The sequence below is a fragment of the Agelaius tricolor genome, unplaced genomic scaffold (assembly GCF_023055355.1).
Source record: "Agelaius tricolor isolate 1412-34295 unplaced genomic scaffold, bAgeTri1.0.p SCAF_19, whole genome shotgun sequence".
Taxonomy (NCBI): Eukaryota; Metazoa; Chordata; class Aves; order Passeriformes; family Icteridae; genus Agelaius; species Agelaius tricolor.
Window position 1 is genome coordinate 9178997 of NW_027269279.1, and position 14689 is coordinate 9193685.

The 14689-nt window shown below is 37.9% G+C and overlaps 1 protein-coding gene across 4 annotated transcripts in view; it reads left to right on the forward strand.

Annotated features, from left to right (window-relative positions):
• Window positions 1-14689, forward strand: part of SNX29 (sorting nexin 29) — a 99956-nt gene that overhangs the window by 70187 nt on the left and 15080 nt on the right. For all 4 annotated transcript variants that reach the window (XM_071444192.1, XM_071444191.1, XM_071444193.1 and 1 more), the window contains exon 20: window positions 711-850. In XM_071444192.1, the coding sequence (XP_071300293.1) occupies window positions 711-850 (140 nt within the window). The remainder of the gene's footprint in view (window positions 1-710; window positions 851-14689) is intronic.

Genomic DNA, 14689 nt, shown 5'->3' on the forward strand with positions numbered 1-14689 from the left:
ATGGGATGCTGGCATCTTGCTGGTTGTGTTAAACTTTTCACTTCTAGGTCCATCAGCAGAACTTGGAGTTTGTAGAACTATTCTATTTATTTGGGCCAACATAGTATAAAATCCTGGATCTAAAATGCTACAGAAACTTCAGTAAACATTTTAATGAGAGTTGTGATACAATATTGAAAACAAATCTACTATATGAAGACATCATCACAAAATAATTATTAAATAACATAAAAGTGCTGGACAAATACTTGTCCATTCTGGAGTTTGTGTATCCAGCATCTGAAAAGTGTGGACTGGGGAGACATTGTGGGAGTAAGTCAGCATTTCCTCCTGCAAAGACTGGTGATTCTGGATCTCAAAAAAAATTGCATAAATTTTTATGCCACAGCCTCTGTGCTGCTGTTCTGCTCTGCCTCTCTAAGATTGCAGTGGTTTATGGTCCAGAGAAGACAGATTCTGCCAGGGAGAGGATCTGATATCCTGTCAGTGGATGTTTTTGTGAAATCAGATTTTATTAGGATTCATGATTTTCCTTTATCTCTAAGGATAGAGTCAAGGGGGTTTTGCATATTGCCAACATATTTATATAGCCATAATAACAGAGATCTTCAAAATATAGATTTTTATGCGTACCAGGACTGTTTAGTTACATGATGAAGTTGAGAAACATGTTCTTTGTGCCATTTATATTTTTTCCTCTCTATTTTTAGGATGCAAAGTTTGTGGAAGAGCGACGCAAGCAGCTACAAAATTACCTAAGGAATGTAATGAACAAAATTATTCAAACTGTGCCAGAATTCACAGCCAATCCCAAAAAAGAGACACTTATTCAGCTGATGCCGTTTTTTCTGTAAGTATCTGTCAAGTACTCAAGAAAATATTAATGTTTTTTTCATCACAGATTAATTTAAAATATAATGCTAGCATCTCCAAAATCTTTAAATCAGTGCTTTTTTAAAAATAGAAGGCTCCTGTTCAGATTGCAGGTGCTTTTATTATAGTTAAAGATATATATGAGAAATAGAGTATTTTTTTGTTTATTTAAATGAGATTTTTAATGAAAATCACAGTGTAAAGCTTTCAGAAGTACCTAAATGACTTTAAAACCTGCATCCATACATGCTCTTTAAACATTAGATATTTTCTTTTTTTTTTTTTTTTTGGTCTTCCTTAGTTTTGGGGACTTTTTTTCTTCTGTGGGGTTTCTATTATTTTTTAATCTTTGTTTTGGGGGATGGGGGTAGAGCACTATTAGGGTCCTTACTAACCAAATAAAAAAGTCAAGCTGTTGAGCTCTTTTTAGCTGGATTTTGCTGTCTCATGATGCATGTTTGATTTCACTGATGTTCAGGTTGAATATGTCTAGAAATAACTTCACAGTTATCTGTCAAGAATCTCAAACCCTTTGATATGCCATCACACAAGGGGTATAATCTGGTAAAGCTGTCCCTTTTCCCTTTAAACTTATTTCTTCATGTATCTGTAAATATTTAAAACTATTTAGGAAAAAATACTGATGGAAATTTGTTTTTGAAAGTCTTGTTCCTTCACTAGTGATTTTTCAGTGTAATGGTTTGTCACTCCTACACCTGTACAGATTATGTGTAGGTTGAACACTCATTTACGGTAAGTCCTCGTGTGAAATTTGCTGTCCAGGAGCCTCTGCACAGGGATTGTGCATCCATGCCTGTGAACCCATGGGTGGATCCATTTGCAGCTTCAAGACCAATTTCAAATGAATATGTTTCATCACAGCACACATATTTAGTTGTATTATTGCCTGGTCTTTTGCAGAGTGTGTCAGATTTTCAAGTTGAAATTGCATTTCAAGAAAGCTGTATTTATTAGAAAATGTAATAGATGAGTAGAAGAATGCCAAGATGCATCTTGTGGCATTCATGAGTTTCCAATTTTTCTGTGGATTTGAAATCAATTTGATGAGACATCTTGCTGATGATGTTATAAATGGTGAAGTGATGTTTGTGGGGAAAACTTCTTAACAGACTTGCCTTTTGCTCCCTAAGAACTTATTGTCTAGAATTTGACTAAGAGCTGAGAAATGGAGAGATGGAAATGGTTTAAAGTTCCAGTTGAGGTGCCCATGTGTAGCTTTTTTTTGAGCAATTTAAAATAATTTATCTTTTATGTTATACTTAGTTTTGCTTTTTAAAGAAGAGGGGGGCAAATACCAAATACATTTGCAATTGTAAAATGTAATTGTAAATGCCATTATACTCCTTCTCCTGTGTTTTTAAAAATCTTAATACATTATTGTTACAGAAGCAGTTTGTTTATTTTTTGGTTCTGAGAAATTACATTTCCAGAACAGTATATTTATAATCTCCTGGCCACTTATGTCTAAAGCAGGAGGGGAGAAAAGTGTCCTCTTACTCCTCAGCCCTAAACAATTGCTTTCTGGTACTTAGTTTTAGCTCTTTTCTAACTTCTTTTAATGAACAGCAACATGAGATCTAAATTCTAAGTAGAATTTAGATCTCATGTTGCTGTTCATTAAAAGAAGTGCCAGGTATGGGGACCTGCACAGGACCAGATTAAAATCACAATTCCTGTAATGGGTTCTGCCACTGCTGCACAAGTCTGAGTGAGCACCATGTCCCCGTTATAAAACCCTCCAACTCTATTTCTTCTAGTAAATGTAATGTAGGGAGAGAGTCAATCAATTTCACAGAAAGAGCAAAGATTTATTGAGAGCACATTTAAGTTCCAGTACTCTAGGGGTACAATTTAGTTAGTGAAGCATTGTGTTACAAAATAATGCAGTTATCTCTGAGGAGAGAGACTTGCTGAAAGAAATTGGCCAACACCATTTATCACCCATTCCTAAACACCTCTGTGATGCACTGCACTGCTGCTAACCTTGGTGTGGGTGTTCCCCAGGTGGCAAAAAAACTCTTTATTTTTAGAGATTTTTTTTTTTATTTGGCAATTTCATAATTCTTAACACATTGCAAGAGACAATGGACTGGAATGTTCTGTGATATCTGAACATTATGGCAGAGATTCTGTTCCTACATGTATCTGTGAATTATTTCCTGAGAACTTTTTCTTATATAACAAGTGTATCAGCATTGTCTCTTGGCTAAAGTAGATAGTTTTCTCAGGGAATACTAGTGGGATTCTGGAAAAATTCAGCTGTTGAGCAAAATAACTACATTCCTCATCTACAGCAGCAGACAAAATGGCTTTTTAATGCATTTTACTACTGAGATATCAGACTCTTCTGCAGCTACAGCAGCAGCATTAAATTAATAAAAAGAACCTTTCTAAAATGTGCTCCTTCTATCAGTGTCTGAAAGTGCCATCATTTCTAGGCTATTTGAACTCTCCATGGCCTTTATTATCTGGGAGTCATGAACTGGCACTTCTGGGGGTTTAAAAAGCATCTGAAAGAAAATGCATTTCAGTTCCACTTCAGATTGCCAACTTCTCCAGTACTATCTTTCCATAATGGATTTTGAGCTTCATCAACAGGAGATCTGAAATATCTTGGAGTCTGTGAATTGTTTATTATTTTTATCAGTTGTAACCTTTGTACTGTACTTGCAATTCTTCGATTCTGTTAGGTTTAATGATATTTTACTATAAACCAGTGTAAATACATACAGAAATTCTGATATATTTAATTTTTCTCTGTAGTACAAATGTATGTACAGTTAGTTGCATCTTTGTCAGTGAAGGAGTAATTACATTGAGTTGTTAGTCCTAGTACTGTGCTTTAGGCAGTAGTGGTACCTCAGTCTGGGGAAAAAAATTACAGTCTTGATATGAATAAAAGATCTCCAGAGCATTAGATGTGTCTGTTAGGATGTGTGGGGAGAGAATGTAAGAAAATAAAGGTAGTGCAGAGGGTAATCTCACCCCTGAGGAGCTGCAGCTGCACTAATGACCAAAGATTAGGAGCAGGCCTGCCCTAAACAGGCCACAGCTGTGTCCAGTGAGGGTGAGTGCTATAAAAGAGTGGGGTGGCTGGGTGAGGAGGGAGTTGGAGTTTGTTGGCTGTGCTGTGAGGAGGAAGGGGTCAGTGCTGTGAGGAGATGCCCATGAGAAATCACCAAGAAGGTATGGGAGCTTTGCAGTAAAATGACAACATTAGGAAACAATGAAATGTAAAAAAAAAAAAAAAAAAATTATTTGATCTTAGAGAGTTTCTTCTCACTGCAGAATTACATGATCAGGCTTCAGTGTGCAGATGAAAAATCCCATTAAGGTTATGTCTGATTAGGCATCCTATGGATAGAAATTACAGGGTCAGTTTTAATTAATCACTTTTAAGACCTGATTGTGGTCTTAAAATATGATTATGGTGAGCAGAACATAAGATTAATATCTCTAAGACTGAATCCACTGTTAATGAATATTGCCAGAAATTTTAATTGTTTGTTCCTTTGGGAATTCCTCCCTTTCAAGTGCAGTGGTCCCATACAATCAGGCATAGATCTGACAAGGAAGAACATTTACATTGATCTGTATGAAACAGCCTGGACTCTTACAGAGGAAGGAATTTTTTTTTTATTTTGAAACACAGCTAACAGTTTGCAGTACAATGATGTGATGGGTTTGCTACGTTTCTTCCCTCTGTGGTATCAAATGCTCGTGGTGACTTGTGGAAGTGTCTTGTTCTGAATCCTTGTGCTGTGAACTGTCATTGATGTATTTTTTCTTTTGTCTTTCTCTACCACTTGTAATCTCATTTTGTATCTTTTTCAGTTTTGATTCTGTGTTAGCTCAGTCACAGGATTGGTCAAAGAGTTTCCCTTAGAATCCACTTTCATGTCTTAATGTAAAAAATAGTTTCTGACTCTGCTAATTTGTCTGTTTACATGCTGAATAAAAAATTCTTTGCAGTAATAAAATTGACATCAAAAGATAAATTTTCAGTCCATGTAGAGCAGTACCTAAATCAAGAATTGGCACTGCTGAATTGGATTGCTACATCTGCTGGCTGGTGAAGGCCTTCCTGCTAATACTTACTAAATGAACATTTATTTGCACTTATTGGTTCACTATGGATAAACAAAGCTGGTTATAACAAGTGCAGTTGTTTTAATCACATTTTTATCAATAAGAAAAATTATCACACACACTTAGCTCTCAGTAAATATATATAAAACCAGGAGGAATCTTTGGCAACAAGAATCACATTTCTTTGGACCATATAACTGAGTCTTTCAATATAAATCTTTATATAGATTGTATGATTTCAAGTCTGGAAGAAGCTAAAAGCTTTAAAAAGTTGGGAAAAAGAATTCTGAAGTAGTGTGATGGTCCAATTTTCTATCTCTCTGGTTTCTGTATCAATTGTCCTAATTTTGTAGAAGAGATTTTCTTTCCAACATCCTCATAATGGGCACAAACTGAAATGCAGGGAAAGTAATAAAACCCCTTTTTTCCCCACTGTGAGGGAGATGGAAGCCTCCAGCAGTCTGCCCAGAGGCCGCTGACTCTCCATGCTTGGATTTGGCAGGACCCAGCCCTGGGCAGCCTGTGGGGATTGGCTCAGTGATCGCCATGGGTGCCTTCCAACCTCAAACCTTCTGTACATCAGGAATGTAAGCCTGAGTTGTGTTTTACATCCACCTTGCACAAAGAAGTGTTGGCTAAATTACAGCTACTCACACAATGTTTCTTACCTGTGAGCAAAGCAAAGTCTGAACATGGGAAGCTCCTAAACACAGAGCCTACTTGGTAGCTGTGCAGAGCTCTTCAGTGGGAATAATCCCACTTTGCTGGTTCTTTTGCATTGCCACTGCAAATGTTTAGATAAAAATGCATGCAAGAATGGTATAAACACAATTTTGTGAAAGTTTTCCTGGACTGCTGTGCTAAATACTTTATCTCATATTGTAGGCCACAGGTACATGCTACAGTGGTTTCTAAATAACAATTTTATGTTCTGCTGAGCTGCAAAGCTGGACATTTATTCCCTTGTGGGAGCTGCTCAAACAGATGCTTTAACAAAAGCAGGGAATCTGCTCAGTAAATCATCAGCAGATTCTGTTGTCTGCAGGATGTATTTGAACACCAAAGGAGTCATCAGTTCTTTGTGATGATTAGAGGATTGTAATTTTCAAAAAAATATGTTGTCTCCATTTCCCCTGGGTGACATTACTAGGAGCATATTTGATAGCAGAAGTTGTGTTCTTAGGTGTTTTGTGTCAGTTGTCTTTGAGTCACCAAGTTAAATGGTAGTGAAAAAAATACTATTTCTACCTCTTTCTCATTTTGTAAAATGTTTCCATTCTCTTAGAAGGTAAAGTTATGAGAAATTTGATGGAGAGAGCCTGATAGGCAAATTTCAGTGCCAGCCAATCAGCAACTCAAACAAGAATGTCATCCTGAGAATACTCCTCTCAGATTTATTTAGCACTGAACAGTGTTTAAAGGCAAGTATGTGCTATATTGGTCTTGCAGACTATGAAGTTAAAATACTGTAGAGGAATAGATGTTTGTTCTGAAAGAATTGAAGAATTTTGGTTTGGTTTGGATTTGGCAATTTTCTCATCTCTGTTTCAGTTGCACCTGTCAGTGTGTCATTGAGAACATTTAAACGTATATATTAGAGGTATTATGAGAGATAAAAAGAACATTAACTTCTCTACAATACCATTGCAAGTATTAAAATGTTGCTGCCAAGTAGAAATGAAATAAATCTTCTAGGAAAGTTACTGTGAGGCACCTGTAAATGTTGTATTTCTGGGTTCATTTTAAAGAAATTGACAACTGACCATTTTAAAGTTAGGTTTGAGATATTTTAGAGGGATAAAAACATTTGCTCAGACTCAAAGTTAACTACAGATTAGTGTAACAATTATATTTCATTCAATAACTTCATCCCCACAAGGGATAGGTCATGTACAGCAGATGTGGCCCAGTTTTACTGTAAAGAATGAACCTCAACCTTTTCACAGAAAGATGAATATTAGTTAAAATAAGATTTTTGAATATACAGACATGAATATATTTGCATATGAAGATAGAGGTGTGACTGTTGTGCTATTATTGCATCTTCAGATAAACAATAAGATGAAAAGCAAACAAGCAATCCCTGAAATTCTGTAAAACAATATTGAAGCAAAGCAAGGAAGTTTTAAATGCCATTTTGAATTGGTTGATTTCTCAAAAACTGAGTTGGTGATGGCATGACACTTCTTAAACAGAACCAGAGGACACAGTCTCAAGCTACATCAGGGAAGGTACAGGTTGGATATTAGGAAAAAATTTTCACTGAAAGAGTAATAAAGCACTGGAATGCTCTTCCCAGGGAGGTGGTAGAATCACCATCTCTGGGTGTGTTTGAAGACAGACTGGCCATGGCACTTGGTGCTGTCGTCTGGTTGAGGTGTGAGGGCACAGGTTGGACTCAGTGAGGTCTCTTCCAACCTCGTGATTCTGTGATTCTGTGAACCATCAGGGTGCACATTGTGCCTTTACTGGAGTGAGTGGCAGCCCTCAGCTGAAGCCTCCTGCAGTGCTGGGCCAGGTTGGTGCTGGGTTGCAGCCCTGGGGACAGCCTGTGCCACCAGCTGGGCACTGCCTGGCTCCAGTGCCCCCTCAGCACACCCCAGCTGTGCTGTGTGACAGGAATAACCTCTCTGATAGAATAGGCACTCTGCAATAAAATGCACATGAACAAACTGGAAATAGCATTTGCTTAAATATGGGACTTTTAATTAGTAAAGCACCTTCTAATGCCTGAAACATGCTAATGAAACTAATTTATTGCTATGTTAATTGATTGATCTAATGTAGAGACATTACACAATATTTATCTTTCAGTTGAACGGTGTTGCCAAGCACTGCTGATTGTTGAAGTAAAAATATCTTAGATATCTAAAGTTTGATGATCGTGTTCAGATAATGCAGAAGTTTCAGTGCAAAAATGTGATATTCTTTTGTGGGATTTTTGTTGGTGGTAGAATTAAAATACTTGAATTTGAGTGGATTGTTTTTAACAAACATAGAGTTGTCTCACTGTTATTCTTGGGTTCTGCATTCCTCACTCTGTAACTGACAGTTTTGGTTTTAGTCTTTCATAACCTATGATGCTTGACATCAGACTTAAAAAAAGCATCATGCGTGTTTTGATCTAAGTGAAATGTGAAGAAGTAGGGCAAAAATTGTTTGGTCAAAGTATATGAAAATTCAAACTTTCATCTCTTTCCCTTCTGTAAGAATTGCCTGTTATGTTGTGTTCTGTGGTTTTGCACAAATTGAGGATATGTATTACATGGCATTCCTCAAATGTCTTAGATTTTTCCTTTCACTGCTGTGGGTAGTTGAGAGTGAAAAGAGGAAAGAAAAAAATACATCAGGAGGACTAGAAAGAGTGATAAAGTGGGCAAGAAAATGCAGGAATAGAGAGACATGGGATGCCTGATGTTTAGGGCAAGAGGGATTGAATACAGTAAGTACCTGTGGATAAAAACTGGTACTTCAGGCTTACTAGAATCATTTGGCTTTATACAGCTGCTTTTATTCAAACACATGAAGATGATATGATTGTAGGTTTTCATTTTACAATGGATCTGTCTGGGCTTTGGCAGGTGATTTGTGAAATAATTAAAGCTTTGTATAACACATGAAAAACTGGCACACATTCCCATTGATTATTCAGGTGTGTCAGGGAGCATTTACTGCAACTCTGCTGCTGCTTTGAACAGGGCTAAGAGCTGTCCTGCATCCTCTGATTTTGTTCTTACCAGTGGTTTGTCTTTTTAAATGGTTGGAACAGGTTCTAAAATCTCTCACCTCAGCTAGGGAAAGGCAGTTATCATGTCAATACCATTAATAGTAGTCACAGTCTTCAGACAGTTGCTGCAGATGGAAATACATTCCAAATACCCATCAGCACCCATTAAGATATTTGCTGACTTCAACTTGGTTTTGCTGTTAGTAGTTTTACAGAAGTTAGCAGTCAAGTAACTGCTCCCTGGAATTTAAATGACATTTTTTGATCAGGAAGAATATTTTGCATCGTCCCTAATGATTTGCATGGGGCATGTAGAATAACCAACAAGATATGCCTTTTGTATCAAAACATTGTAATCCTTTACATGTCAGATAAAAACTAAACAAAGTCAAAATTTGGAGTCAGAATATATGTTTTGATATCTTTAAAACTATTTTGTCGTTGCTGATTTTCTTCTTAATTGTTAAAGTAAAAAGGACTAGAAAATCTGTTTGGTTTTCTTAGTTCTTTATTTCTCTCAGCTGCATTTCTATAGGTTGTTTCTTTTCTAGCAGGTGGTCTTATTAAATTTGCCAGCAGTGCCCAATGCAAATAAGTTTTATTCAGGTGAAAGAATCTGTTTATGTCTCTTGAAGTTTTCTTCCTTTTGCTCCCCATTTCTTGCTCTCACTTGCATTTTCTCAGTCTTGCACCACTGAGTCAGAAGTGTCTGAGTATTCAGAAGTACAATTGCAAGGACTTAGTCCTGCAGGGCTGGGTAATAGTGAGAGTATTGCAGAAACACATCCCCCTAAGCTCACCCTAATGAAACACCTCAGTGTTGCAGTGTTCCAGGACTGAGACACCTCAAAGGAAAGGTGTTTGTCACTTTTGTCTTGGTGTGATGCTCAGTAAAGCTGGGGTGCCCTTCAGCAGCTCCATAATGCTGAAGGGGTTTATGTATTGTATTTATTACCCCAGTGTTGAGCCTTAGCATAAAAAAAAATCACTTCACTTTGAAATAGTGTGACTTACACCAATTACCATCTTAATAAAGACAGTGAGACTTGCTTTGCTGAGTTAATTGCTAGGAATTGTTCAACAGGCCTCACAAATAGGAGTTTATGAGCATATTTCCATCAATTAGATTTTTATCATCCTTCTTTATATTCTGAGTGACCTTTATGGTGCTTATGAGAAGAATAATTTAGTGCATACTGTACAAGGATTGAATACTCTCCAGTCACCATTGGAAACATTTGAGGGCTTGTGATCTTTGCAATCACCTTGGAATAAACTTTTGTTTAATGCTGCCTAAGAAAAGTAAGAATTATGTTTATAATTACTGAAACAAATGACAGAGAGGCTATGCTATGATATTTCTTTTGGATGTGTGGGAATATGCAGGAAATGCTCTCCATTGCATTAGTTGAAAAAATGGGACAAATATAGAAAGTAGATCAACAGCAACAGTTCTAAAGCACTTTGTGTGTTGCTAACTGGTGAATATTGGTTTCCTTTATAATCACACAATTTATAAAGCTCTGGAACAAACAGAGAATATGTTGAAAACAGCCATGGTCAATGTAAGAGCAAACTTCAGTGCTGTACAAAAGGAGCTTTTAACTGTGCTGTGCATTTTGTGACGTTCAATTCCCATCTGTCTTTTGCAAGGAACTGGCTGGATCAGGATGTTTTAGAATGTTTTTTATTTGTTTTTTTTTCATTGAGCCCCATGAATTCTATCATCACTTTCTATCCTTTTTGCTCTGAGTTAACAACAGGCTTTGTAATGAAGGATCATTCTGAGGGATGAGTTGTGATTCTCAGCAGCACATCCTTCTTCCTTGCTCCTTTGCTGCTTGTCAACAAACTCAGCAAGTCCTTAGCAATAGACAGGGTTTCCAAACTCTGGGGTTTGTGAACTTGGAGCAGTGCAAGAAGATAGTAAGATTTTTCTGATAAAAGAACACAGAGCCAGTTAAGTTTTGTGTCATTACAGCAGTGATCCTGTTTCCTTGGTTACAAGTCACATGTACTCCCTTGTTAAAAAGTGAATTCTTTATACAGTCAAGCATTTCTGCACTGAGCAGGTGTTTCTGAAATTGGTAGCAAAAATGGGCTCTGGAGCCAGGAAAGAAAGTTTCACTTTGGAGGTTGGGCCCACCATTCCTGTCAGCATATTTACTGCACACTGGTGTCTGGCAGGGAGTTGCCAAGGTGGATTTGGTGAGCTAAATCAGAAACTGTTTCTAATTTGAAACACACAGAAAAATCCTGCTTCTATTTTGTCCCTACCTAACTCATAAACAATGGATCCAATATTTTTAAAATCTCCTTATGCCATTTTTGGATCTGGAACAAATTTTTGCATCTGGGCTATGAAAAGTAGAATGCTGGAAATGCTAATATAGTTAAGTGTGCAGGACTTCAAAGTCCTGTCCTCATTTTTGATAGCATGAAAGCACTTTACTGTGGGATAAAGTATGGAACAGTTTACTTTTTTTTTGCTTTCAGTTATGTTGACAGCCAGCTTTAGACCTTTTCTTTTAGTGTGGTGTGGTTGTCTTAAGTGAGTAAAAGAATAAAGATGCTCTTGTCAGATGAGCCTTATGACAGCTGCACCTGACATTCAAATATAGAATTGCTGCACCTTTCTTGTAAGCACTGTGGTTTCTACCAATATTCTCACTTTATTCCCTTCTGATTTTTAGCAGTGGTTAATATATTGAATTAATGACATACAGGAATAGAATTTAACCCAAGAAAATGTCATTATCATAACATGTTAAAGGGCACAGCACAGTGTCAAGATGTTAGTTTAAATTAATTTAACAGCAGTGCATAAAACAGGAGAAGTCCAGACTGCAACAGTGCAGTTGTTCATTCTTTTAAGTGGAGTGACTTGATCAGTAGGAACTTTCAAATGAGGTTTTCAGCCTGGGGGAGTGTACTGAAAATACTGGAATTTTTCACAAAATATATTTGGGAAGGTAGAGCAATAGAATAAAGATTTGTCAAATACTGAGTAGGATTTGCTCAGGATTTACTGAGCTTGGGCAGTGTCACACTGTGATTGAGGTCTGGGTGGCTGAAAACCAGAGTGAGTCAACAGGGGCTTGAGGCCTATATTGTAATAAAGGGAATGTGAAACAAGGGCAAACTGAAACATGAGCAGGTGAATTGATTTGAAATGGATGACTTGATGTTCTTAATGAAGGAGGGAATTGGTTTCCATGGGGAGCTGTGGGAATGATGATTTCTGGACAACAGAGATTTGACTCACCAACATAGAAACAACTTAGCTCAGGAGTTTGTTGAGAGAATAATTGGGCATAACCAGGAGCAAACCATAGCTGGGTTTTAGTAGGTAACAGTCTTGTGGCTGGCAGTCTGAGCTATTATAGAAAGAAAACTGGAGAAAGGAGGGAATACAAGAATAAATGAGTTGAATAAGAGTAGAGGAGTGCTGTAAAATGTAAGAGGAGCAAGAGACTGAGTGAGACAGTTTGGACTGATTGAAGAGAATGTATGTTAAAATGAGGTGAAAAAGGGAAAATGGTGGAAAAGAATGTAGAAAAAGAGCACTTACACAGGATTTATTTTACTTTACTGCATTTTATGCACATGTAGAAGAAGCCATTTCATTAGAAGGGTATTAGGATTTTTTTCATTTTTTGAAATAGCAATGGTAGCTGAGCTAGCAACCAAAGGTGTTCACCACAGGCACAGAATTTTTATTTAAACACTACTGTAGGAAGGTATTTTGCCTTCTGAAAACAATCCTTGAAAAAAATATACATGGGTGATTCTGGTACTTTAGAATATTCTTACAGTGTATGAATTACCTACATCTTACATGAATCTTACATCTGTGCAGGCTGTTGGGCTGGGCAGGTCTGGTGCAATGAGCACTCTGCATTCAGTGCTGCCCATGTACAGAGCAGTGTCAGTGCCTGGCAGGGGGAGATCCCTCTGCTTGGGTTATCTGACCAGCCTGGTGGGCATTCAGCGCTGTTCTCTGTGTGCTGGGACAAAACTGCCTCTCATCCTTTAATCCTCAGCTCTGCAAGCTTCCATTCTCAGTTTCATAGCCTGAATATATTCTTGTGAAGTGCCTTCAGCATAATTCAGGATGATTTTTTTAAGTACTGGAAACTTGGAAAATGCACAGGATCTTCTATCTTCAACTTCATTGTCTGCATACTTTAAAATAAATTTTTGCTTATGCAAACATTTAGTAGATTCTGAGTTAATTTATATGTTGATCCTCTCCATTCCAGCAGTATATGTACTCTACTCATCCTGAAACCCTAGAATCTGGATTTCCTCAGTAGGAAACAATTTCTTTCTACAGTTCTAAAACTCTGCTGCAACTGTTCATTGGTATCAGGATAGTGTTAAAGGATATATGAAATTATGAAATGTGCATGTGTGGGGCAGTGTGTCAGGCACACACAGATACTCACAAAATCAAATCCAGGTAGGAATTTTAGTGATGCTTACAATGCAGGTATTTGTGATACTGTCTGTGTCAGGTTACTGTGCTCATTCTCCAGGGCTAAGGCATGAACTGTGGGAGGATGTAGGCAGGAGGTCCATGTGATATTTGTGATATTGGTGTGTCAGGTTACTGGGTTGCTGTGCTTGAGCTCTGTGGGAGATGTAGGCAGGAGGTCCATGTGATATTTGTGATATTGGTGTGTCAGGTTACTGGGTTACTGTGCTTGAGCTCTGTGGGAGGATGTAGGCAGGAGGTCCATGTGATATTTGTGATATTGGTGTGTCAGGTTACTGGGTTGCTGTGCTTGAGCTCTGTGGGAAGATGTAGGCAGGAGGTCCATGTGATATTTGTGATATTGGTGTGTCAGGTTGCTGTGCTTGAGCTCTGTGGGAGATGTAGGCAGGAGGTCCATGTGATATTTGTGATATTGGTGTGTCAGGTTGCTGTGCTTGAGCTCTGTGGGAAGATGTAGGCAGGAGGTCCTTGTGCCTTGGGAGCCAATCCCCAGGGGACAGGGCCCCTCCTGGGCAGGGCTGTGCTTGGCTGGGAGCACTTTGGCACCTTGGGCTTTGTGGTTTTGCCTTTTAGCTGTGGCTGCTGCTCAGGCTGTGCCAGACCAGCTCTGCCAGGCCTGCCCAGAGCCTCAGTGGCAGCCCCACTCCCCAGATTGTCTGTTCTGCAGCTCTGTGCTGGGCTAAAGAGCTCTTGGTGCTGTGTTTGTCTCCAAAAGCAATGCCACGGTGTTGTAACTGAATCTTGGATAAAACAAATGCATGTTTTAGTTCTCATGCAAAATAATGAGTCAAGAGTTACAAAGCATAACCATGAAAACAGTGAAACACAAACCAATGTCTGTAAACCTGCTCTCCATTACCCTCCTAGTCTGCACCTGATTACTGACAACTGTACAACATTGACATCAAAATTTTCATGTTTGAAAGAGTTTGACATCTCTACAAGATTGATAAAACTTTCCTGGTGAGCACATAGAACATATTTCTACTTGAATAGCTAAGAAATGTAACAGGCCATTTTGTTTCTTCTTCCCTTCCAGTAATAGTAGTTATTAAAGATTCAGATTCTGTTTTGTTCATTAACAAGTATACATAATTTTTAAAGGAAGCTAGCTAGTGAAAGTAAGCTTTTACTATCTTTGCAATTGTCTAGTTATTTCCTTTTACTATGTAAACCAGTTTCTGGCATGATTGTCTGAATAGAGTTCTTTTTTAAAAATTGCTTCAATGATACACCTAATTTAATGAAAAAGAGTTTTATTTTCTATGTGTTAGCCTTATTTTTCTTGTAAATGGGGCTAGACATGTCTGGACAGTTTATTTCCCAGTTATCCTCTTTGTCTGTAACAATTTTCTCCATTATTCTGCTGGAATTGACTTTTTCAGAGCAGGAGAGCACAGAGGAGTTTGCAGCTTGGTCAATCAATAGCTGAGAATGTGCTAAAATGCTGGGAGTGTAAGCAAGTGCAGATGCCCCTGTGT